This window comes from Balaenoptera borealis, assembly GCF_965194805.1.
Source record: "Balaenoptera borealis genome assembly, chromosome: X".
NCBI lineage: Eukaryota > Metazoa > Chordata > Mammalia > Artiodactyla > Balaenopteridae > Balaenoptera > Balaenoptera borealis.
The window spans coordinates 15,339,889-15,364,334 of record NC_138881.1 but is presented as its reverse complement, the minus strand read 5'-3'; the positions used below and the strand labels follow the sequence as shown (position 1 = coordinate 15,364,334).

The 24,446-nt window shown below is 36.1% G+C and overlaps 1 protein-coding gene across 2 annotated transcripts; it reads left to right on the top strand.

Moving 5' to 3' along the window:
* Window positions 1-462: 462 nt before the first annotated feature.
* LOC309619878 (sex comb on midleg-like protein 2) lies at window positions 463-22,755 on the top strand. Of its 2 annotated transcripts, XM_082375776.1 has the most exons (8): window positions 463-3,945; window positions 7,464-7,590; window positions 9,681-9,884; window positions 10,604-10,744; window positions 15,676-15,789; window positions 16,486-16,740; window positions 19,749-19,900; window positions 20,997-22,755. In XM_082375776.1, exons 1-8 carry the CDS (start codon window positions 3,685-3,687, stop codon window positions 21,123-21,125), a joined length of 1,383 nt encoding a protein of 460 aa, XP_082231902.1. In that variant the 5' UTR covers window positions 463-3,684; the 3' UTR covers window positions 21,126-22,755. The 2 variants fall into 2 exon arrangements, with proteins under 2 accessions (XP_082231902.1, XP_082231903.1); XM_082375777.1 differs by lacking the exon at window positions 19,749-19,900.
* The last annotated feature ends 1,691 nt before the right edge of the window (window positions 22,756-24,446 follow it).

Below are 24,446 nucleotides of genomic sequence, written 5' to 3'. Positions count from 1 at the left end.
CCTAAGTTTCCTCAGGTATAAAGTAGGGAATAATACCTACCTCATAGGACATTTGGGAGGATTACATGCAATAACAGATATTGAAGCACTTAGCATGTAATGGGTAGCCAGTAAATGTTGGCATCTACCTCCTTTCTTTCTTCAGTTCCCCCTGTTCCAGGCTTCCAGGCCTACTCTTGACTTTATTTCCTGCCTTCTGATTGTTTCCCAAGATTTAGTCATTTCTTTTGCATTTTCATAACTGAGTAACTTCATATCTCCTGGACATTTTTCTTACCCAAACATTGTCTGTTCTACCTGAAGATAAGCTGAGGAACCAGGTATCTTTTGTGTTAGGTATTCACATAAAACTTTTATTAAAGATGATTAGCACATCCTTCTGTATATTTTACATACTTTTTTCAAAGAGGTTTTTACTCCCTTTGTTACCACTATGAACAGCTGGTTGTAGTGCTATATATAATTTTCACCTTATCTTTTAAACAAATCTATTTTCTTTTTCAATAGTTTAATTAATACTGAATAGAGTTTTAGCATGGTGTGTATATGTTATATGATTGCTCTTTGGAGGAGAGATAAAAATACATGTATAATGTATATAGTTTAATTTTGTTGTTCAGTGTATTGAATGATTACTCATTCCTCTTTAGTTAAAGTAGTTTAAAAAGTATTTTGTTCTAGGTGCTGGGGATATGGCAGTGAACCAAATTGAGTCTTTGCCGTTGAAAAGCTTGCTTTCTAAAGTGAAAACTTTTTAATTTTTTATAACGCATTTTTCTTACTTTGGTCATACATATATATATACCATGCATCAAGGAGTTTTATTGTAATAGAATATTATATTTTGGGGGAATATTTGAAGCTATGGCTCAAATATTTTGTGTCCCAAGATTTATTAATATCAAATGTCAAATTTTTTAGATCAAATATTGATTTCATTACATTTGCCATGTTCCACAAAGTAATATTTTGTTACAATTCTTTATATAAAATATACTTGTTTTGGAGGTATAACATTGGCTTGCAGGTTGAAAATATTTTTCATTCATTTAGTAAATATTTTTTGAGGACCTCCTATACTCCTAGGTTCTGTCTTAAACTAACCTAGTACAGGAATTTAAACTCAGGTCCAGAGCGCAATCTATTTCCTTTTCTTCGTGCCATATATTAAAAGGTGGGGACCAGAACTGTGGTGATGAATAGATTGGTCAAGAGAATGAGGATTTATTTGGCTTTAATTCCTGGGAAGGGGTCATTACCTTGGAAAGAATTTTTTTTAAATGGTTGGGGGAAGAAAAGCTTATTATAGGAGACTAAGGAAGCCCAGAATAATAAGGAAACTGAAGTATGAAGTATAGGCGATTCTTCTTTGTATCGTGGTAGTGAGTAGAAGGAAGATTCATGCAAGGGCTTGAAAGTACCAAAAACTAGGGAAGGAAACTTCAAAATAAGGGATATATGAGGGTTGTAAGAGAGAGCAAGGAGTTGGGGATCAAGTGATTAAATACCATGAAGAGAGGAGATCATTGAAACTGTAATGTTCCAGAGGAACCAGAGAAGATAGTTATTAGGACAAAAGTGAAAGGGGATTTGGCTTAGAAGAGTAGAGAGAAAACTTCATTTGATATAAGAGGAAGAGATGAGAATGAATGAAAATAAAAGTATTTTAAGATGGAGGAATGGGATGGTTATGATCACTCCCAAAAGATAGCCTTTAATCTTCTCATAAAGTAGACGGTAGGGTCATTTGCTGAATGGAATAGAGTGAGAGGGAGAGGGGAACTTAAAAAGGGGAAAATGTTCTGCCATTGAAACATACTTGGAAATCAGTGAGTTGAAGCAGTGACACCCCAGTTGAGGTTAGCATGGATGTTACAGTGATCTACAGTATCCCAATGTTCTGTAGCAGGAGTTGGCAAACTACAACCTGAGGGCCACATTTAGCCCATGTAGCCTGTGAGCTAGGAATAGTTTTTATATTCATAAAGGGTTTGAAAAAAGAGAGAGACAAAGAAGATTGTGTGACAGAGACCATATGTGACCTTCAAAGCCTAAAATATTTACTCTCTGGCCCCTTAAGGAGAGAACTGACCCTTGCTTAGGACCAGAGAAAGCAAATGATAGTGTGACTCAGTGGTTGGAGCTGACATGTTGGACATGATCAAAGATCAGGGGGTGATAACGTAAGGGATACTAGTTATGAGGGTTTTGGTGGAGGTGGACAGTTGGGTGCAGGTTGATAAGGGGGTAAAGTAAAGCCAGAAGAAAGCTAGCAGATTGGATGAAAATGGAGAGGGCTTGTGGCTAGATCTCATAATGAGAATGAAAAGCATGATCAGTTGGTGTAAAGCAAAGATGACAGGTAAGGAAGTTGGAGGTGGAGAAGGGAAGCACAGTTGGTTATCTTGGAGATAGAAGAGCTTCACAAATTGTCTATTGATGAGGTCAGGATGATGGAGCATCAGAAGTATGACATTTAAATTCCTGAAGATGATAACAGGGAGACTCTGTAAGAAGAAATAATGTGAATTAGGTTACTAGAGTTATTTGAAGAAAGTGGAAGTGGGCATGGAGTATGAGGTAGATGATGGTAAAGAGTTAAACAGAGGCTGGTGTAAGTAGGTAAATTCCTATAAATAAGGGGAGGGGGAAAGTGATGGTGGCAGTTAAGTGGTCCTCCATTTGCCCTGGCAGCTGTTCCATCCTCTTGACTAGGTAATTGATAGAGGTAGATAAAAAGGCTGCAGGGAAGATGTGGTATTCTCCATAGAAGGTCACATTTACACATAGTCTTTGAGGATGGGAGAAGCAAAGTGGTAGATTAGTTTCAAGTTGTAAAATGAAGCCCTCGAAATAAAAGTAGTTGATTTTTTTTGCACAGATGTATAAATGTTTTACTTATACAGCTCCTCCTGTAAAGACTTTTTGACGTTAGTACTATTTACTATGTAAAGTTCATTTTTTGTACTAATGAAATTATTAAGGGATTAATACTAAAAATATCTCTTTTTACTTAACTATGAATATATACAAGAGTAACCTGGCAGGTAATCTTCATTTGAAATATTAAAACCGTTTTGATTGGGCTACAAATAACTAATAGATACAAATCACTTGGGCATGATAGTGGTCCTTCCATGACAACGTTAATGTAGAGTCTATATTATGGCTTATGAAGCTTTACTATTAAACATACATATAGGAACATAATGTATTTTAGCCACTAAAAAAAAAAAAAAAAAAAAAAAAAAAAAAAAAAATCTAGTTAGGGGGATTCCCCTGGCGTTTAAAAGATGACGCAGGAGCCGTTGGTAGCTGCTTTGTTATGTTTTTCTATATTGGTGGGCAAAATGATTCCTGTATATGGCATAATTGGATAGTATTTTCTGAAGGAAAAACTCTTTTCTGTGCCAAGGACTAAAAATATGAGAAGCAGACAAAAGGTAAATTGATAGAAATTTTCACTGTGCTAATTAAGTGGGAAGTTACTGGTTCTTATTATAAAAGCCTCTTTATTTTTTCTGGAGAATCAGACTATTTCCTGATAACCTGAAATCTTAAATACCTAAAACGTGATTTTAAATGGTACCTTTATTTTAAGTGGTTTTCAGTGAATGACCTTTGGAATATTTTTAAAGATTGAGTTAAATTTCTTCTGAATCATAAGAAGAAAATACCTTAATTATGTCATTTATTTTAATTGTATTTTTGTGTTGTGTGTTTTTTCCCTCAGTTCCTATTACAAAGAATATAGCAAAACCACATTCTTCCAAAGCAACCCAGTGTTCAATGAAGTCTCCACAGAAAACTGCTGTAATATTACCAACACAGCAGATCAGGAAATCAAGTCGGATTAAACCACCTGCACCTACTTCAGTCCCCAAGAAGGGGAGTACTGTTAAAAATATCACACCAAAGAAAAAAGGCCCAAACTCAGGAAGAAAGGTTAGTTGTATCTCCTACGAATTTGTATTACAGGTCTCCGTAGTGCCTTGTTATTAAACATACAGTTTAGGACTTACTAAGAGTGTTATGATGCCTTTTAGGAATGTACCAAGAGTATATAAGGCTTTTTACAAGGTGGAGCAGGGAGGGGAAGGGAAGGATTGGGAGTTCGGGACTAGCAGATGTAAACTATATATAGGATGGATAAACAACAAGGACCTACTGTATAGCACAGGGAACTATATTCAATATCCTGTGATAAACCATAATGGAAAGGAATATGAAAAAGGATATATAACTGAGTCACTTTGCTATACAGCAGAAATTAAACACAACATTGTCAATCAACTATACCTAATTAAAATTAAAAAAAAAAGTATATAAGGCTTTTTAAGGCCTGTGTAACAATCAAGATTGTTATTTCTTTTCTTGGATAAATTTAAAACTGAATAGTGTTCGACCTCTTCAAAACCACATTGAAAATACCGCATGGGTGTATTTATGTTCGAGCCAGTTTATTTAAAACTCCGTATACTTTAAAAATCAATGCGAAGTGAATTTTACTGTACATAGATTATACCTCAGTAAAATGGGGGTGAGGGGGAAATCAGTGTGATAAATTCAGTGATGCTAAAGTCACATCCTACCTAGCTGACTCTCCCCCAAAGAAAACAACTCTAAAACCTGGAAATAATAGAAAAAGCAGCTACCCGAAGACACTGGAGAATGAATGGAAGCAGACTGTGGTTGGGGGGAATACACATAGGAGGAGGGGTGTTATACGAAATTCTATATTCAGCAAACATACTCTTCAAGAATGAAGAACTAAAGACGTTTTCAGGTAAAAGCATACAAAAAATTCATCACTGGCAGAAAAACACTATAAGAAATGCTGAAGGAAGTTATCTCTAGGCAAATACTAATGACTTTCTTTTTGCTTTTTTCCTCTTAATTTCTTTATAAAAATAGGACTATTTAAAGCAATGATTATAATACAATACAGTCTTGTGGGGTTTATAGCATACATAGATATAATACATAAAAAAATTATAGTATAAAGGCTTAGGGGTGGGGGATATGGATTTGTAGCATTGCAAGGTTTCAACATTTTCTGTTAAGTAGTACAATATTAACTTTATGTGGATTGTACATTGAAACTCCCAGAGCATATTGTAAAAATACAAATGCAAAGAAATATAGCTAAAAAGCCAATAGGAAAATTAAAATGGAATTCTAAGGACTATTCAAGTAATCAACAACAACAAAAAAGAGGAAAGTAAGACAGAAGAACAAAACACAGAGGAAACAAACAGAAAACAAATAATAAATGGTAGACCCAGACCCAAACTTATTAATAATTACTTTAAAAATTAGTAAACTAAACTTTTCAATTAGAAGACAGAGATTATCAAAATGGATTTTTTAAAAGATCCAAATACATCCTGTCTACAAGAAATACACTCTAAATATAAAGACATAGAATCTCTCTAGATCTGTTAGAACTGAATTAAATTTCAGCAGTATTACCTTAAACATTTCTGAGTTCAGCCACCTGATATCAATATATATAACGTTTCTATTTTGTTACAACTAATGTTTGCAGTATGGAGCAAAATGACAATACCATTTTGATTTTAAAAACTTACATTAATATTGGTATTTTATTTTAAAAGGCATTCAAAATTTATAAAATAAAAATGAAAAGTCAATAAAACTGAATATTTTTCAAATATAAAATCATAAATATTGAAAAAATCAAATAAGCAGATTATTCTAATGTAAATTCTTAGCAGCTGACATTTTTTAAATTAAAAATAAATTATATAAGGGGACTTCCCTGGTGGCGCAGTAGTTAAGTCTCCGCACTCCCGATGCAGGGGGCCTGGGTTCAATCCCTGGTCAGGGAACTAGATCCCACATGCATGCCGCAACTAAGAGTTCGCATGCCACAACTAAGGAGCCCTCGAGCCGCAACTAAAGGAGCCCGCCTGCCACAACTAAGGAGCTGGAAAGCCACAACTAAGGAGCCCTCCTGCCGCAACTAAGACCCGGTGCAACCACATAAATAAATAAATATTTTTAAAAAATAAACTGTATAAACTTAAGGAAAGTTAATGAAATTTAAAGGCAAATCATTTATTTTAAATGCATTTTAAAAATTAAAATGTATCAAGGGTGTCATTGATGCGTATATTTAGTACATATTTTCCAGTTGCTGAAAAAAGTCTTTGTGATTAGCTGGTATATGGTCAAGATATGATAACTCCAGAAAGTTTCTCTTCATTCTTTTACTTTCAAATAATTCCAATGCTGATTTGACAATTTTAAAGAAATCTTTTTGAAAATATTGTTGTATGGTGGTGAGGAGGGGCAAGGGAAAGATAATGTAATTTTTTTGATAATAAACTTTTTTGTTGCAAAAGAAGCATTTCAATTCACCTTCATCTTTTTTAGCTTCATTATTTCATCATAAAAAGATGAAGATTCAACTCTTTGAACTAGAGTAGGAATTGTTCTTGCTGTACTCTCCTTTGTCAATTATTTTCTTCCCTTCCTTAAGCATTCTAGAAGTATGGAAGTATGGAAGCATATTTTCCAAATAACTATTCAATTTACATTGTTAGTGCAAACACACTATTTTGGTATGTCATAAGTCAAAGGGTTTAGATGTTAGATTTTTAAAATACTGAAAGAACGGGAATATATTGACACAATAATTGTAATTTAGTATTTTCAAAATAATTTACTAAGGTACTGTGAACCCAAATGACAGTCACTAATTTAAACAAATAAAGAAAAATCCGACAACAGAGTGTTTGTTTTTTTCTCCTTTTTCCCTGCCTTTTAAAATATCTTCTATTATTACCTTTTCTAGGCACAAGATCCCCTTCTCTGATACTGAAGAGTTGTGTTTGAAGATAGCTCCTAGAAAACCCCAAGAGTTGATGTAAAATAAACAAAACACTAGTGATGTTAACAATACCCAGAAGACATTTGGTTCTTACATACAATAGGCATAATTTTGTATGGACTTTAGCAAGCCACTTACAATTTTGTCAAAATTATCGTATGTAATATGGAGAAATGCAGGCTAGATATGGTAAAACCCAGATGAGTGACTGCTTTCTGAAGACAAACTTTGTCCTCTGCCTTGTTGAGGTCCCCCACCCTCATCTGATGGATTGCTGGATTAGATTTCCAAACTACTTTAGCAGTGTAAAAAACTTACTGGGAACCTCAAAAAAAATAAAAAATAAAACAAGTTTTACAGAGTGAATTATTTTGGCTAAAGTGTGACTAGTTGGAACAGGGGGTAGCATTGGGAATCCCAGCCTCTTGGTCTCTTCCTCTCCTACCTGACCAGCTTATGGGCCCCTCTTAGGAGCACAGTTTGAAAAGTACTGCAGTTTGTGACACAGAGATTTCCAACCCAGAGGACTTCAGACAACTGATCATTTGTGAACCAGTGATGCCAATAATTTTATGACCTCCTTATCTAGGAATTTTTTTTTTAACAGGAAAAATGTATTCCTGTTGTATGTTCCACATCTTCAGCTCCTCTCAGTACGCTGACCAGAGGACGTCGTGGTGCTTCATATGATAAGGATGCTGTTGCTGGGTCATCTAAAATAGTGATGTCTACAGGTAAATTAATATTTTTAAAAGAGTATAAAATTAGTTATCTTTTGTTGTATTATTTTCAGTGTCTTTGAAGTCTTGGAAATAAAATAAGAGGGAAAAAAGATGATAGTAAACATTTCTTTTAGCATTTTTCATATTAAAATATTTTGAAATTCTGATTGTTCATTTTGATGTCAAGGAAAAACAATCTGTTTAAATACATAAGTCACTTGAAAATTCAACACCCTTAAGATATTTTATCCCTCTTGGTAAGATTTATAAAATTTACATTATTGTCAAATCTATTCTTGTTTTCCCATTATCTCATTTCACAATTTGTCTTTTTTGTTTTTCATGTATTTTTAAGGTACCTCAAACCTTATTTTAATGCCTTATAAAATTTTCACAGATCCTTGCCTGTCAGGGGGCATGATGACTTTAAATTGTTCTTTGCTATGTGAAGAGTGTGAAATGACAGACACCCAAACTAATCAGTCCCTTTTATTTGTCATTTCCTGCAAATTTCCTTATTCCTTTCCTGTTTTTTAAAGCAAGTTTTTTTGCTCCCTCTCCTAGACCCTTAATTATCTCTCTTACATTCTTCTGTTCCTTGGACTTTTCCCCTCAATTTTTCTTTTCTTATTAAAAAGAAATTATAATTTAATTTAATTTTTTGAAATAGAAATCACTTTAAAAATGATTATTGTAACATACCCCCCCCTTTTTTTTTTTGGCTGTGTTGGGTCTTTGTTGCTGCGCGTGGGTTTTCTCTAGTTTTGGCGAGCGGGGGCTACTCTTTGTTGCGGTGCACAGGCTTCTCGTTGCAGTGGTTTCTTCTCTTGTTGTGGAGCACGGGCTCCAGAGTGCAGGCTCAGTAGCTGTGGTGCACGGGCTTAGTTGCTCCGCGGCATGTGGGATCTTCCCAGACCAGGGCTCGAACCCGTGTCCCCTGCATTGGCAGGTGGATTCTTAACCACTGCACCACCGGGGAAGCCCGTAACATACCTCATTTTGTCTCTTTATTATTTCTGATTTTTAGTCCATTAGGAGGGGAGCCTAGCTAAACGAGTATAAACATTGAAATCCTTGTTTAGCTCACTTGTGTTCAGTAGAACTTTGTCCATGCCATCAGCACCTCAGGTTAAGTTTTTAATAGGTGTTTCATTTCTGTGACAGAGTCCATCCTTCCTCTGGCTATTGCCACAAAGCTTAATTATATATTTCAACATAGTGAAAGTGAGATTAATGGGTTTTTATTGTACTAAATATAGACTGTATACATGAAAATTTTGCAATATATTGAGTAGTGGATAAAAATAATGTGCCTCTTGATTTAGGGGGACAATATATTTTCTGTTTGTTAATAATCATATTACGTTGTGTGTTAATTTGTATTTGTTGATACTCAGTGAAGAAAAATTATAGAAACTTGACTGATTGTGATTATAGATTATTTGCTTCTAAATTCTAAATGCTTTTATTATACGAAGGAAAGCATTTATTTTTAAAATTTTCGTCCGTGAACCTCAGCATGTATATAAAGAACATTTTTATTTTCTTAAAAATTAATGAAAAAAATTTCTCTAGGTCATTAGAACTTACTGTGACACATATCTGAAATTATTTGGTTACTTTAGAAAATACTATATAATGAGAGTGCAATATTGTTGATTTAAAATAAATTCAGTCCAAAAGGAGTGTGCTAATATGACCAGTTTTGAAAGAAAATTCTTATAGTGTGATTACTGTTAAAAAGTGAAAATATTCTTGTCTTTAAGCCATTTTATATAATCTGAGAATGTGTGCAGAATTGTTTTGTGATGCTACTAAAACTTGTATTGTTTTTATTATAATCAGTTTGGGCAGAATTCTAGAAAATGGAATAAGCATTTGGATTATTTATTTCTAGATTTAATATATTTACAAAATGTGAAAATATATTTACATATATATTTTTAGGTAGCAGAAAGGATCACCGATAGTAACTATGTTTAGGTTCTCTTTGAGTGAAGCGTGGCTAATGGGATATATAGTGATTGATTATGTAGTGTTTATGTTCCTTCTAACCAATCTCATTGTTTGTTATATCTATATAATACACATTTTTCATCAAGTCTGTGTCTATGTAAACAAACATGGAAACTGTGGCCCTCACCTGGATCAGACGAAAATCCAGCAGCTGCCCAACCGCTTTGGCCCAGGCCCTGTCAATGTGGTGCTCCGGCGGACGGTGCAGGCCTGCGTGGATTGTGCCATTCAAAGTAAGACTGTTTTTGGATTCCTTAAGCCAGATCATCGTGGAGGAGAAGTGATAACCGGTATGCTCATCTAATCCTTTATGAGGTTTTATTCCCTAATTTGTTTGTAGGTTTCAAGAAGGCAAGGATTTTATAATACATAGATTATTTTATAAATTTATATTCTGTTAACTATAATATTTGAATATTATATTAATGTAATAGAATATGTATAATAATTATATGTTTATAGACTTTTAACCCTGGTTTGGAAAGTTTAACTTTCAATATAGACAAATAATGTCAGAGTAATGCTGTATATTGAGGTAAGAGGTACAGATTTTTCCTTTTACCTGCTATATTAAGCTCACTATAGATAAAGTGAGCTTAATATATTTTAATTTTTTTAGAAAACAGACTAATCTGTAAGAATCTCTAAATAAAAATGTGATTCAAGAAGTGAGTAAGAGGTAAGATACACATGGCTTTCATGATTGTATGATCAGATACTGCATTTGTACCCATGGAATGTTTGGAAGAGCAGGAACTATTGTACATCAGTGGGTTTCTGTTGTTGTTGTTTACTTTATGAATATTTTTAAATGAGAATGCTTTTACTAGTTCAGACTATTGTGTTTGAATGAGAGGAACTTTTATAATTTAAGATTATTCCTTTATAAATTACAAAAACCACACATTAGATTTATAATACATTTCCTAAATTGATGGCTTTTATTTTTGTTGATGTGGTTCTCATCTTTCTGTGATGTAACTCTGACATCTTTTCTTCCCTATAATAGCCTCCTTTGATGGGGAAACTCATTCCATCCAGCTCCCTCCAGTGAACAGTGCATCATTTGCTCTTCGCTTTCTTGAGACCTTGTGCCACAGCCTGCAGTGTGATAACCTTTTGAGTAGCCAGCCTTTTAGCTCTTACAGAGGTAATGGTCATAGTCCTGCAGAGCATGATCAAAATAAATCAGATAAGAGAAAATGTAAAATTTTATACTGTGCTTCTATTTTATATTAGAGTCTACATTAACTTGAGAATCTTATATAATTCAGTTTTTCCTGTGTCTTCCTCAAAGTAAACCTTTTAGCCACAGTGAACTAATTAGACATGTATAATATATAGTTTTTGTTCATTCAAAGTGGAAAAGTAATTTCTTATTGAATTCATAATTAACTTGAGAATCAAAACCTGAAAGGTGTATCATTGTGGGGTTTCTTTGTTTTTTAAAATTTATTTATGTATTTATTTATTTTTGGCGGCGTTGGAGCTTCGTTGCTACGCATGGGCTTTCTCTAGTTGTGGCAGTCGGGGGCTACTCTTCGTTGTGGTGCACGGGCTTCTCATTGTGGTGGCTCCTCTTGTTGCAGAGCACGGACTCTAGACGTGCAGGCTTCAGTAGTTGTGGCTTGCGGGCTCCAGAGCGCAGGCTCAGTAGTTGTGGCGCACGGGCTTAGTTGCTCCGCAGCATGTGGGATCTTCCCGGACCAGGACTCGAACCTGTGTCCCCTGCGTTGGCAGGCGGATTCTTAACCACTGCGCCACCAGGGAAGCCCCCTCAGTCCTCTTTTAAGTACTGTCTGTATGGTATATTTTTTCCCATCCTTGTACTTTCAACCTATTTGTGTGTTTGAATTTAAAGTGTAGTAAGTTTGTAATACAACTTTAAAAAAAAATCCATTCTGCCAATCTAATTTTTTACTGGAGTGTTTATTTCATGTACATTTAATTTAATTACTGATAAGGTAGGACTTACATCTACCATTCTTTATGTCTCTCTTTTTTTGGGGGGGGTGGGGCTAGTCTTTTCCTCCATCACTGCCTTCTTTTGTTTTAAGTAGATGTTTTCTTGTGTACCATTTTATTTTCCTTGTTCTTTTTACTATTTTTTTGAGTTATTTTCTTAGTTAGTTGCCTTGGGGATTACAATTAACATCTTAATTTAAAACAATCCAGTTTGGATTAATACCAACTTAATTTTAATGTTATGCCAAAACTTTGCTCCAGCATAGTTTTGTTTTCTGCCCACTTCTTTGTGCTATTATTGTCATACAAATCATATTTTATACATTATAAGCTCCCAAATACAGTTTTATAATTACGGCTTTTTAAAAAAAATAAATTTATTTATTTTATTTATTTATTATTTTTGGCTGCATCAGGTCTTCGTTTCTGCGTGTGGGCTTTCTCTAGTTGCGGCGAGCGGGGGCTACTCTTAGTTGTGGTGTATGGGCTTCTCATTGCAGTGGCTTCTCTTGTCGCGGAGCACGGGCTCTAGGCACGTGGGCTTCAGTAGTTGTGGCTTGCGGGCTCCAGTAGTTGTGGTTTGCGGGCTCTAGAGCGCAGGCTCAATAGTTGTGGTGCACGGGCTTAGCTGCTCCGCGGCATGTGGGATCTTCCCGAACCAGGGCTTGAACCTGTGTCCCCTGCATTGGCAGGTAGATTCTTAACCACTGCGCCACCAGGGAAGCCCTATAATTATTGCTTTATGTAGTTGTCTTTTAAATGAGAAAGGAGAAGAAAAGAGTTATAAACACAAATATATTTACTGGTACTGTTTATTTTTTTTTTTAATGTGGATTTAAGTTATTCTCTATTTTCATTTCAACTTGAAGGAGTCTCTCTAGTATCTCTTATAGGGTAGCTCTCTACAAGTGAGGAATTCTCTCAGTCTTTCTTTATGGAGAATTTCCTATTTTCTCCTTCAGTTTTTAAAGATTAGTTTTGCTAGATATAGAATTCTTGGTTGACCATCTTTTTGTTTCAGTGCTTTGAATATGCCATCCCACTTCCTTCTAGCCTGTGTAGTTTCTGATGAGAAGTCAGTTGCTAATCTTACTGAGGCTCCTTTGTATGTGATGATTTGCTTTTCTCTTGCTGATTTCAAGATTCTCTTTGTCTTTTGCTTTTGGTGGTTTGACTCTAGGTGTGGATATCTTTGCATTTATAACTGGAGATTCTTGTGCTTTTTGGATTATGCAGATTAATGTTTTGCATTAAAGTTGGGAAGCTTTTAGACATTATTTCTTCAGATAGTCTTTTTGCTCCTTACTCTCTCTGTCCTCTCCTTCCAGGACTCTCCCATTATGTTTATTGTGGCATGCTTGATGGTGTCCCACAGGTCTCTGAAGTCTGTTCATTTTTTTCTCTCTCTCTCTCTCTTTTTTTTTTCTGTTCCTCAGACTATATAATCTCAATTGACCTCTTAAAAAATTTGGTGATTCTTTCTTCTGCTAATTCACATCTGCTGTTGAGCCCCTCTAGGGTTTTTTTTTTTTTTTAATTTCATTTATTATACTTTTCAAGTCCTGAATTTCTATTTGGTTCTTTTTATAATTTTTATCACTTTATCGATAGTGTGAGACATTGTTCTTATACTTTCCTTTAGTTCTTTAGACATGATTTTTTTTTAAGTTCTTTAAACATATATAAAATAACTGACTTGATATCTTTGCTTAGTAAGTCCAGTGTCTGGGCTTCCTCAGAGGCAGTTTCTGTTGACTTTTTTCCCCCTGTGTATGGGTCATACTTTCCTCTTCTTTGCATGTCTCCTAATTTTTTAATTGAAATTTAAAAGTAATATAATGCAGCAACTCTGAAAATTAGGTTCCCTCCCCCTTCCTAGGCTCTGTTGTTGTTGCTGGTGCTGTTTGGATTTTTAGTGACTCTCCTGGACTAATTTAATGACTTTTCCAGGTCTAATTTTGTTATATGTGGCTACTGAAGTCTGTTCACTTAGCTTAGTGGTCAGCTAATAATTGGACAGGGATTTTCTTAAGTGCCTGGAACCAGTATGTCTCCCGGCCTTTGCCAAGGGGTTCTTAGTGTGTGTTGGGACTTACCTTGAACATTCCAGGAGACAGTTTACAAATCTGCTTTGTGCAGGGCTTCAAGGTCAGCAAAAAATGAAAGATTAGGGCCTTCTAAAGTCTTTCCTGAGCATTCATACAACCATGTACATACATATGGCCTTCTAGATTCCCAGGAATATCTCAGTGCTTTTCAGAGTCCCCTCATGGACATCTCATTCTCCAGTTTTTCCTTTTAAGCTTCTTGGTCAGCTTCTTGTCAGCCCCAACTGGTAATACTACCTCTGGGAGCTGCAGTGTTAAACAATTGCCATTGTTGTGGGTTTTTTGGTTTGGTTTTGGTTTGGTTTTTGACCAGTGCTTTGGATAGGGCTGTTTACACAGAGCAGGCTCTGATTTAGGTCAAATAAAACAAGCCCAGAGATCAGAGGTTTTCAGTGAGCTGCAAGATTGATCAAATAGTGACAGTTCTCTGGGGGTGGAGCTTTTGGAGAGTTCCAAATCCTTTGTGCCCCCTCCAGTGCTAGGCTGGCTGCTGGCTTTCACAGCTACTGTAGTTGCGAAGCTGTTGGTTTGCAAGGCTGCTGCAAAACTGGGGTGAATGGGATTATATTAGGGAAGCTAAAATGCCACAGAATTTGTTGTTCTTTCTGAGATTCAGCCATTTTTCTTGAATAAATGCTTTTTGGGTTGTTGTAATCCTTTAGTTAACGTCCAGAATTTTGAAAAAGTTAACTTTGCCAGTGCTGTCATTATTTTTATGAAGGAGTGGATTTTCTGAAGTCCTTAATCAGTCATCCTGGAAGTTGCGTCTCTATGATGACTTCTCTATGAAGTACTTTGTAAATTATCTGGCTTTTTCTAGTTATCTCTGCAGGAACAATTTCATGCCTGAGCTCACTACGATACCCAGAAGCAGAAGTCAAGAATCAATTTTATGTTTGTATCAACCCCAGATAGTAGACCATATACCAGCTTCATAAACTTTTCATAAAGAAAGTATTATAATATTACAAGTAAAAGATAAGTAAAGACTTTTTCTGATCTTGCTATGATTCTGAGGTAAATATGTATAGAAAACTTTAGAAACTGTATATTTTAGTACTCCAATTTTCTGTATCATTAAATGGGTATGAAAAAAGTCAATTATTTCTCTTCTTAGAATTTAACTGTCCGAATTGTAGAAATATCTCTCATTCACTGAAGTATGTTTTGCCCGTTGGTTTTGTAGTTGATGATTAAAAATAAAATCAAATGGTGAGAGCTCTCTTAGACTCATTAGTAATCAGTCAGTAACTGGATGGCTAAAGATTGCTCATCAGACGACTTTGAGAGGCATGCCTGGCCCCCAGCCATTTTGAACTAGATGAAGTTTGACTTTGGTACTTTCTCATTGCAGTCTTTCTTCTCTCTGGAGGTCTGTTATCCTACTTTATAGATTTCTATTGCACTTTATTTTTCCTTTTAGTTGGAGATTAAATCAAAATATCGATCGATAATGTAGTGTAATGTAGTCTAATATAGTGTAATAGTGTAATTAATAAATTGAAATGTCTTTACTTTCAGGATTATGCCTTAAAGTGTGGTCCTTTAGGAAGAAATGCATTTGGGTGAATGATAAGTAAGCAGTAGAATTGTTGTAAGGGTACCCCTAGGCCAGGATTGTTGCCTGTAAAATGGAGTGTTCATTGTACCCTATCTTCTCTTTAACTTCTCTGAATTCTTAACTTTTCTTGCTCATGGGAGCAATTTTCCCAGGTCTTTTTAGACACATTACAATTGGTTGCCTCACTGTTGGCCTGAGAGAGTTAGAAAGATGTGATGACCCGAGAATAAATGAAGCCTAGACATAATGCCTTTAACCCTTGAATATAATATCACTGAAATATTTAATAGGATGAAATGAACACATCTTGTTCATAAATAATCGATAAATTATTGATGAAGTTATAGTAGGCAAATGATTTAGAAACAAAAGTGTTTTATGCTGATGATATGAAAACGCTTGAGTATATTAATTAGTTATAACAGACATTTCTTTTTTTGAAAACAGTAAAAGAAGATACAACAGAAAAGAAAAGCACCAAACGACCTTCTCAGCAACCTCTGCCTTATGTTGCTCCTCTCTCTCCTAAGCTCCCCAAAACAAAGGTGCATGCCTCTGAAGGTAAATAGTATTTACATGTTGCAAGATTGGGGAGAAAAGTCACTCTTCTATCACTTATATGCTCTTGAGTGTTGATGCTGGAAGTAGGGGAGTATATTCCCCCAAATCAGTTTGGCAGTTAGGCTGCTACTTTGGCAGCTTTGTTGAGCACTTCATTCCCTTCAGAAGTGCACAGTTGTCATTTCTCCTTAGATTAAAGAAAAACAGTTATAGGCGTATTTTCCATTCGGCTTTGTATTGCTAAAAGCTGATAGAAAGAGGAATAGAAAAACCTAGTACATTTCTCCAGTGAAAGTTTTAATAAGTGCCCAAGGAGTAAGCAAATGTTAGAAACCAACTGTGTGATCATATTGTAACAAAGAGTTGTGAAGAACTGCATTCCTAAAAATAAATGCTTTAGTGAGGTGTTCATAGTCTTGGTGGCAAGACTGGCAAGGGTTAGTTGCCATGAGAAAAATAGGTGATGTCATTAGAATCAATTTGGATTTCAGGACAGTGTCCATTACTATAAACACCAAGAAAGGGATGGCCATGTGCTTTGTGTTAGAGGTTTGTGGTTCAGTATAGTATGGCTTAAGTGAACTGTTGTTGGCAGTTAGGGGATTTTTGACCTTTTAATAGTATTCGAGCTGTAAGTCTGTTGAAGATAATTGCCTTTGTCTTTTTTCTTATTGCCTTTGTCTTTTTTTCTTGTAGAAGAAGTATTATCTGCTGAGGGAAATGGCATGCCCAAAGGGGAAATGCTTTCTGAAGAGTCCAAGAACTCACCACTAAATCCAGCAAGTTCTTTGAATCCTGCCAGCAGAAGTCCTGTAAGCACTCATACTCCAGTCTCCAGGAGTGTTTTTCAAAGTGTGCCATGCACCTCGAGTTCAACACTGGTGGGGACCAAATCATCTTCCAAGAGCGGTCACCATGAAGTTACATTCCAGAAGCAGAGGAAAAGTGAAGGTATATTCAAAAACAGTGATTCTCAGCCAGTGTGTTTGTCTTTCCCCTTAAGGTTTCCATGCCCCACAACATCCCCTGAGAGTTTATCGCATTGGAGAAAGTGCCAAAAGTGAGGAGGTCGAGTCCTCCCCTTCACATCATTTTCAGGGCCAAGCTGCTACACATGCTCTAATCCTCATGGCATTACAGAACTATTTCTGGGAATCTGGATCACCAACCATGTTTCTGATGGAGACTTCGCAGTTTAGTGCTTTTCCATCCATTGTAATTTATCATTTCCTTGGTTACTGCCTGGACTCACAACCCTCGCATGACTCTGAGGCCTGGAAGGATGCACTCCCTCTTCTTTCTGACGTACTCTCTTCCTTGTCCCTATTGAGACCTTTCCTGGCCCCAGCCTGTGTGTGGTTCCCAGATCTAGGCTCTGGCATCCTGTTGCTGCAGCCATTTCCCCATTTTCCACACTCCCAGTCGTTCCCTCAGACCCCCCAGGAGAACATGATATGTATAAACAGGACAGTATCCTACTCTTCATTTGGAAAGAGCCAGAGCAGCCTTCCATGTGCAAAGATAGCTACTATCCTGTACCCTTTTAAAAGGGTTAAGGGTGCTGTGGTGGGGGGAATAAGTGTTTTGTCTTTTGTCACCAGATAGGCATCTAGGCAAGGTTGAGGAGTAAAGGAAGTAGGAATCAACTAACTCCCCTGCCTTTCATAATGGATATTATCTATGGGCAACTGCACTGTACACATGCTGTGATACATTTAATATCGTCACCCCCATCTCCTACTCCGTGTAGATTGTCTCTGGTTTTGGAGTGATTTTTGTAGAGAGACTGAAGATAGATGTTCATTTTATAAAGGGGTAATGTACCCTGAATTTTTAGATATTTTCACAATATATGAGTTTATGAAGACAGGCCTTCTGATCTCCTAGTGTATATGAGACAGAGCCATTAAGGAGAAGAGCATGACTGGACTTTGATTATTTTTCACATAATTTTTTATTTCATGTAATTATTTGAATAACACTAAAATAATGTTCATAGCCTTCTCTGATTGTTTGGAAGATGTGGGCCCAATTAAATTATTTTCCATGATAGATTAGAAATAGATGAGCTCACGGTTGTTTTATTTTTATTTTTTAAATTTTTTATTTTTTAAATTTTTAAAATAAATTTATTTATTTTATTTATTTTATTTTTGGCTGTGTTGGGTCTTCGTTGCTGCACGCGGGCTTTCTCTGGTTGCGGCGAGCGGGGGCTACTCTTTCTTGCGGTGCGCGGGCTTCTCATTGCGGTGGCTTCTCTTGTTGCGGAGCATGGGCTCTAGGCATGTAGGCTCAGTAGTTGTGGCTCGCGGGCTCTAGAGCGCAGGCTCAGTAGTTGTGGTGCAAGGGCTTAGTTGCTCCGGGGTATGTGGGATCTTCCTGGACCAGGGCTCGAACCTATGTCCCCTGCATTGACAGGCGGATTCTTAACCACTGCGCCACCAGGGAAGCCCCTGTTTTATTTTTAATATAAAATTATAGTTTTATACCAGAAATCATATCTTTACATATAGTTTATTTGTAGTAATCCGTAAAAGTAGTTATATGTTTTTCAAAACATAACTATACCAGATTCTGATGACAGAAACCAAAAATCCCACACAAATATAAGTTAATTTAGAGGTATGGTTAGCCTTGCCAGTAGTTTTTTAAGTATTAAATTGAGTCTGTTTTGAGTTAAAGGAGAAGACTTTTCTGTCTAGATTGTTAGAATGCCTTAGGCATGGCATGGTCTATACCATCATCGTTTTTACTTGGGTTGATACAGCCCAGCAGCATTTCTTGGTAGACCAACATTTTTATCTCTGACAAGTAGAAAGTAGGATAGATTTTACTAAAGAGTTTTTATTTCATATCAAAGTTACGCTATTTAAAAAGAAAATAAGTAAAATTTACCATTGTGAGTTCTTTTATCTTCTGATTTTCTTTGCCCTTTCCCTGGGTGAATACTCAAAATACCCATAAAATGGCCAGAGCCCAGAGGATAGGAAAGAAAAGGTGCACTTTTGGCTAATTCACACATACAAAAATATTAAATTTGTATTGACGGTCCTTGTTTAGAGAAACAAATCCTCCTAGCAAATTACAAAACCCACTTCTCTTATCATACACTAACTTTAGAGAGTCAAGCACTCTGGTTGAGTAAATGAATACCTGTCTGGACACAAAGAAATTTCAATACAACGTAGTGAACGGCACAGCTATAACTTTTTGAGGTATGAGCACTTGAATTGTTTCATGTCTTAGTTACTTCTTTTTTAAACATATAAACCTTCAACCAAAATATCTCTTACTATGCAGTGAAACTTGAAAGAGGCATTCAGTATAATGTTAAAGTTACTTCTGACCTAGCTAAGCACAAAATAATCTTGTTTTCTTCAAAATTCAGGTAAGCATATCAGGCTTGAGAGACAGGAATTTAAAGAATAGAGTGATGCTAAAAACCATCCATATTGAATACATTAAAGTGAATAAATTTAAGCAATGATCAAACTGTAAATTCTGGGGATTTCCATTGCAGTTAGCTAGTAAAATAAACCTAATTTGGAGATATCAAGAGGAGAAAGATTGAGAGAAATTCTTTGAAATATTTAAAGTAAGAAAGCAGTAAGTTAGCTTAGATTAACCTAATTTAACCCAAGTAACAGATCTTTTGCTGTATTTTCCTGTGGCCAAAGTGGCCTCGGATTGCTCAGTCTCTTTTATGATCTTTGGAACTGCAAGGTGTCTTCCGAAGCTGCTTTTGTTGTTTGGGGGAGGTCAGGTGGGACATTCTTGAGTAGCCATCCTCAGGTCATCTTTACTAGGCTTTCCCTGGATTTTATCTTGGAGTCCTGGGTCCATGCCGGGGTACTTCACAGAAGGTTCCAGGAATGAGACAATTACTCCCTACCTAACATCTCTTCTTTCAGGATAATGATCAGGTCAAGTACGATTTGTCTTTTTTCCCCGCATTGAAGCTCCAAGTTATATAGCTGTACCTGACCCCAGTGTCCTGAAACAAGGCTTCTCTAAGGACCCTTCAACCTGGTCTGTGGATGAAGTGATACAGTTTATGAAACATAAAGATCCTCAGATATCAGGCCCCCTCGCCGACCTCTTCATGCAACATGTAGTGTATCTTTTGATCCGGTTTTCCTGCCGTAATGACTTTGAACGACCTCTGTGCAGGCCCTTCAGTTGGATACTGATTAGTGTGGATGGTGGGGGAACCCTATCAACTGATTTTTCCATATGCGAGAAAGTTTACTTTGCCCAAAGTTAGAGCCTTAAAGGGTGGAGGCTGGATCTGTGCTTTAAATGGGTACCCGAGTACCTAAAATACTACAAGTCTTCAAGTTCTCAAGAGAAGATGATTCGGCATGGCCGCTCTCAAGTGTCTTCTCCTTTGTAACAACAGTTACAAGGATCCTCCTCCCCACCTGCTCCCTGCTCGGCCCCAGGACCGTGAGTAGGAGGGGTGACCACAGCTGTGACAGGGTGTCTTCCTTGTTATGATGCCCGATGAATCCAGTAACTGTAAAAGATTAAGTGCAGCTTTATTTTAAATAGGAACTCATGAAAACCAAACAATATGCTTCCACGACATAAATTGCTTCATTAAGGAAATAATTTTAGGAGGATGCCTTGTGTCTGTTAAATAATGTTTATAGTCTTTTCTAATAAATCAAATTCATGACCAAATATCTATGTATTCCTTTTTGACATTGTAAGAAAATCAGTAATAAGTTTTCGTATCTAATTAGCTTCACACAACTAACTGAATAGCTTTCAACATAATGACAACACTGTATAGCACATTTACAGTTTGCATTAATGCTGATATACTCATATTCCCAGCCTTTCTAAGAAAGTTAATGACTGTCTGAAATTCATTTCTACAGTTCACAGTTTTCTACCCTTTGTCATAAATACGTGGTATTTTATTCAACATATAGTATTTAAAATCAGAGTTTGATGCTAAGGCCACTTTTCAAAGATACTGGGTTAAATTTCCTTTTTCTTAAAATTTGAAGTGAATTTAGAAATTTGCAAATGATGCTTCACATATAAGTTATATTTTTAATAGTTTTCAGGAAATAAATGCATATTCAGAGAATATATATTGAGAATGTACAGCTGCTCCCTATTTTGCATGTTCTTATATGTACGTAACGTGACAAAACATGAAATCAGTATTAGTAATTATAATTTCTTTCTCTCTGTAGGAGATTGATGGGAAGGCTCTGCTACTACTCAAAAGTGATGTGATGATGAAGTATATGGGGCTGAAGTTGGGGCCAGCCTTAAAGTTATGTTACTATATTGAAAAACTTAAAGAAGGCAAATATAATTGAAAAAAAATGTATAAGTTTAGATTAGACATAATTTTCAATTGTCTTGATAACTTTTTAATTTAAAAGTATTTTTATTCTCGTAGCAGTTATTGTTTTGTAGACGGTTCCTCTAAAACTACGTCATATCCAGAATTGCAGAACTACATTACAAGTCCAGTCTACTTCTTTAAAACACATTAACATGTTAGTATTAGCATATTCAACTTGGCAGTCCTTTATGTCTTATTATTATTTTACACTTTACAGTTTATTATTTAATTGTACAGTTTACAAATATACTTAATGCAGGAAACAGAGAAACACCGTTGATTTTGATTAATGTTTATATATAAAACCAAAACAGCTACATCCCAAAGGGGAAAGTATCAGGGACTGACAGGCTCTCTAATAAAATCCATGAGAAGTTTTCCTTAGAAAAGAATTTAAAGATGCAACTGTAGATATCACCTCTTTTTCAAATATTTTATGTCTGTTACTGCAATGTTCTGTTCGTGTTCTACCAATTTCCGGAAAGGGAATAGCCATATAAATTATTTTCCTTTCGTTTTTATTTCTCTGTATGTTGTGTTTGTTCATATTTAAAGAAAAAAAACAAGCTTATAAACTTTCATAAAGTGTTCTTACCAGTTTTTGATAAATTTCAAACAATTGTAAGATAGAATGGTTGTTTTATGCAGGAGATATTATACTACTACAAGGGTGGTTTGGATGGAGTCTGATTAAAATTTTTCAGTGAAATACCTATTATTTCAAAACTTTACATATTTTCTCTAAGCTTAGACATTTAACTAGGCATTCATTTCTCATATCTCTATATGAGGACACCTGTGCCCAAATTTTTAAAATATATATATTTTATTGTCTGTGTTTATTCTTCATATGGATACTATACCATATTTATATATTATTCTATACCCGTAGGTATTCAAACAAGTAAATCTGTTCTTTTTGAATTTAATATGGCACTTTGCACTGCCACAGAGGTAATGGTGAACTATTTATATAGTTGGATGTTTTTATTCTGAAAAATATATGTGCATCATTTGCTATCACTAGTACCTCTCAGCTTAGTCTTCAGGGGATAAGAAACAATCCATAGATTGGTTTCCATACAGGGAAGTTCTCTGTCCTATGCAATGTTGCTAGTTAATTTGCTTAGTTCTGAGCCATTTATTCTGCTAAATTTTGGAAGATGCATTAATTCAGACTTATCATTTTGGGCTTTATTTTTAAAGTTAGAACTTTCAAGGGGAAATGGTGCTATATGTTTATTGTTATTACTTTGTATAAGTTTGGTGTAATGTTAATAAGCTATGAGAATCTGTGCTAAAAGTATTAGCCATTTGTTATAAATGCCAATAAAATGTACACCAGGGGCAAGAATGTACATTTTCTTTTTTAGAAAACCAAATGTACTTTATATGAGAATGCTACTATTTAAAGGGTGGTTTCATCTATGTTATTCATTTTGTGTTATAAGACAAAATTCTAATTTAAACTTGGTCTTCTCTCAAATTGTTTGTGTGAAGATGCTGTGCCCAGTTAAACAGTCCTCAGGTGTTTGTATAAATACTGTTTTACAGTTTTCAGATTTTAAAATATAATAAAGTTTAATAACCACAGCCATTAATGTCAAAGCCTCAGATTTGATTTTACTTGCTTTCACCACATTATATTAATGTATGAATCAGCTATAGTTGAAAAAGCAGCACTCTAGTAAGTTTGTGGCTTTATATGTCCAAATACTTGGTTTTAACACTTGCCATTCCTAGGAGCAAGGGGCTGATCTTTTGCAGGGGCCTTAAATGAGACCCCAGGGAAGCAGTAAGAAGTTAAATCAATGAGCTTTATCTGTACTCAAGTTAGTTGGCAGTGATGCAAGTGTGCTAGAAAATGCCAGTGCCCCCATATATCTCATCCTACCTGAGTTCATGCATCTGGCTGGCAATTCTGGCTGCTCTTTTACCACTGGGGGCCAGAAGCCATACTGCTACTCAGCCTTCAGCTCTCCCAGCTTACCTGGTGGAAAAGCCCTAGAGGCTCAGGGTTGTGGTTGAATCACCTTCAAGATCCGACCCCTCAGCCCACCCGCACCAGGAGCTGCTGCCTTGGAACCCAGAAACTCTTACTGCTGTTCATTGGAGACAACCGGGCCCTAACTGAGGCCCCAGGGATGATGAGCTCAAGTAACTGGAATGGAGGTGTCGATTTTCACTATCTGGTTTGTAAATTTTTGTCCAGAAACTATCATGCCGTGTTAGCGCGGGTTACCTGTGAACTTAGTTATCTTTGCTCTAGTTTTCCCCCTCAGTCCATTCTTCAACTTTCTGTGGGCAGCAGGATTCTGCAACTTGAGCTCTAAAGCCCTCTGGGCACATTGAGCATGTGCTTTTCTGTCTTTTGTCTACGTGATTTCTAATTGTTGGACAGTCTTATGGTACATGGTTCAGAATAGAATTTCCCAGACTTTTAAATTGGGACTCCCTCTGTAAACATGAAAAAACCATGCCCTTCTGTAATATTAGAAATTAAAAATTAAACATCATGACTAGGAACAGTGATTATGGGAGGAAAAGTGCTGCTTTTTCAAGCTACATAAGGGACTGTACTCACAGTTGGTTGAGTAAATGAAGTATGTTTAAATCTCTGGGGCTGTTTTCTACAGTGTGATGCTAGGACTTGCTTATATTTTTAAGTGCTCTGACGCTGATCCAGGGAATGGAGGGAGCTCTTAGGGAGGACATGTAAGCCAGGGCCCACCTTCAGAACACATGGTGGACAGTTTGCATCTGATCCCTCCTGACGTTTCCCCTGTTTTGTCCAGCATTTTGATGAAATTGAACCCTGAAAGCAGCTCTCCACAATGAGCGCATACTAAGACCAAGCTTGCCCACTCTCCCTGCTGTACAAGAGGCAACAGCAAAAAGACTTTATTGTATCAATCAGTCTTTGACATAAGGAAGCAAAATTAAACGGCAGATACTGGTATAATTAAAAAGGCATTATTGATAGACATTAGATTCAAAAAGAAAATTCACTGTTAAGAATCCATGGAGCTTTCACAAAATTGAGTACATGCTAAGCTACATAGAACACTCTGAATCACAGGAAACAAAGTTAGGACAGGCTACAGTCTGGGACATAAAATTCAGAAGTTAATGAGATACTTCTGAAACGCTAACAAGAAAAACAATAAGCACCCCTACCTTTGTAGCCACAGCTTCTTTCCTGAACTTTCTCCTTGAGTTCTAGGCCTGGGTATGTCACTGTCTACTGACGTCTCCACCTGCAAGCCCACAGCATCTCCTCCTCATCACACCT

What these genes read in the sequence shown, in the direction of transcription:
- LOC309619878 (XM_082375776.1), top strand. Translation starts at nt 3,685, where the DNA reads ATGTCATTTATTTTAATTGTATTTTTGTGTTGTGTGTTTTTTCCCTCA. An exon ending in TAAAATAGTGATGTCTACAG is followed by an intron (nt 7,591 to 9,680) that starts GTAAATTAATAT and finishes TTTTTCATCAAG; the next exon opens with TCTGTGTCTATGTAAACAAA. An exon ending in AAAGGTGCATGCCTCTGAAG is followed by an intron (nt 15,790 to 16,485) that starts GTAAATAGTATT and finishes TTTTTCTTGTAG; the next exon opens with AAGAAGTATTATCTGCTGAG.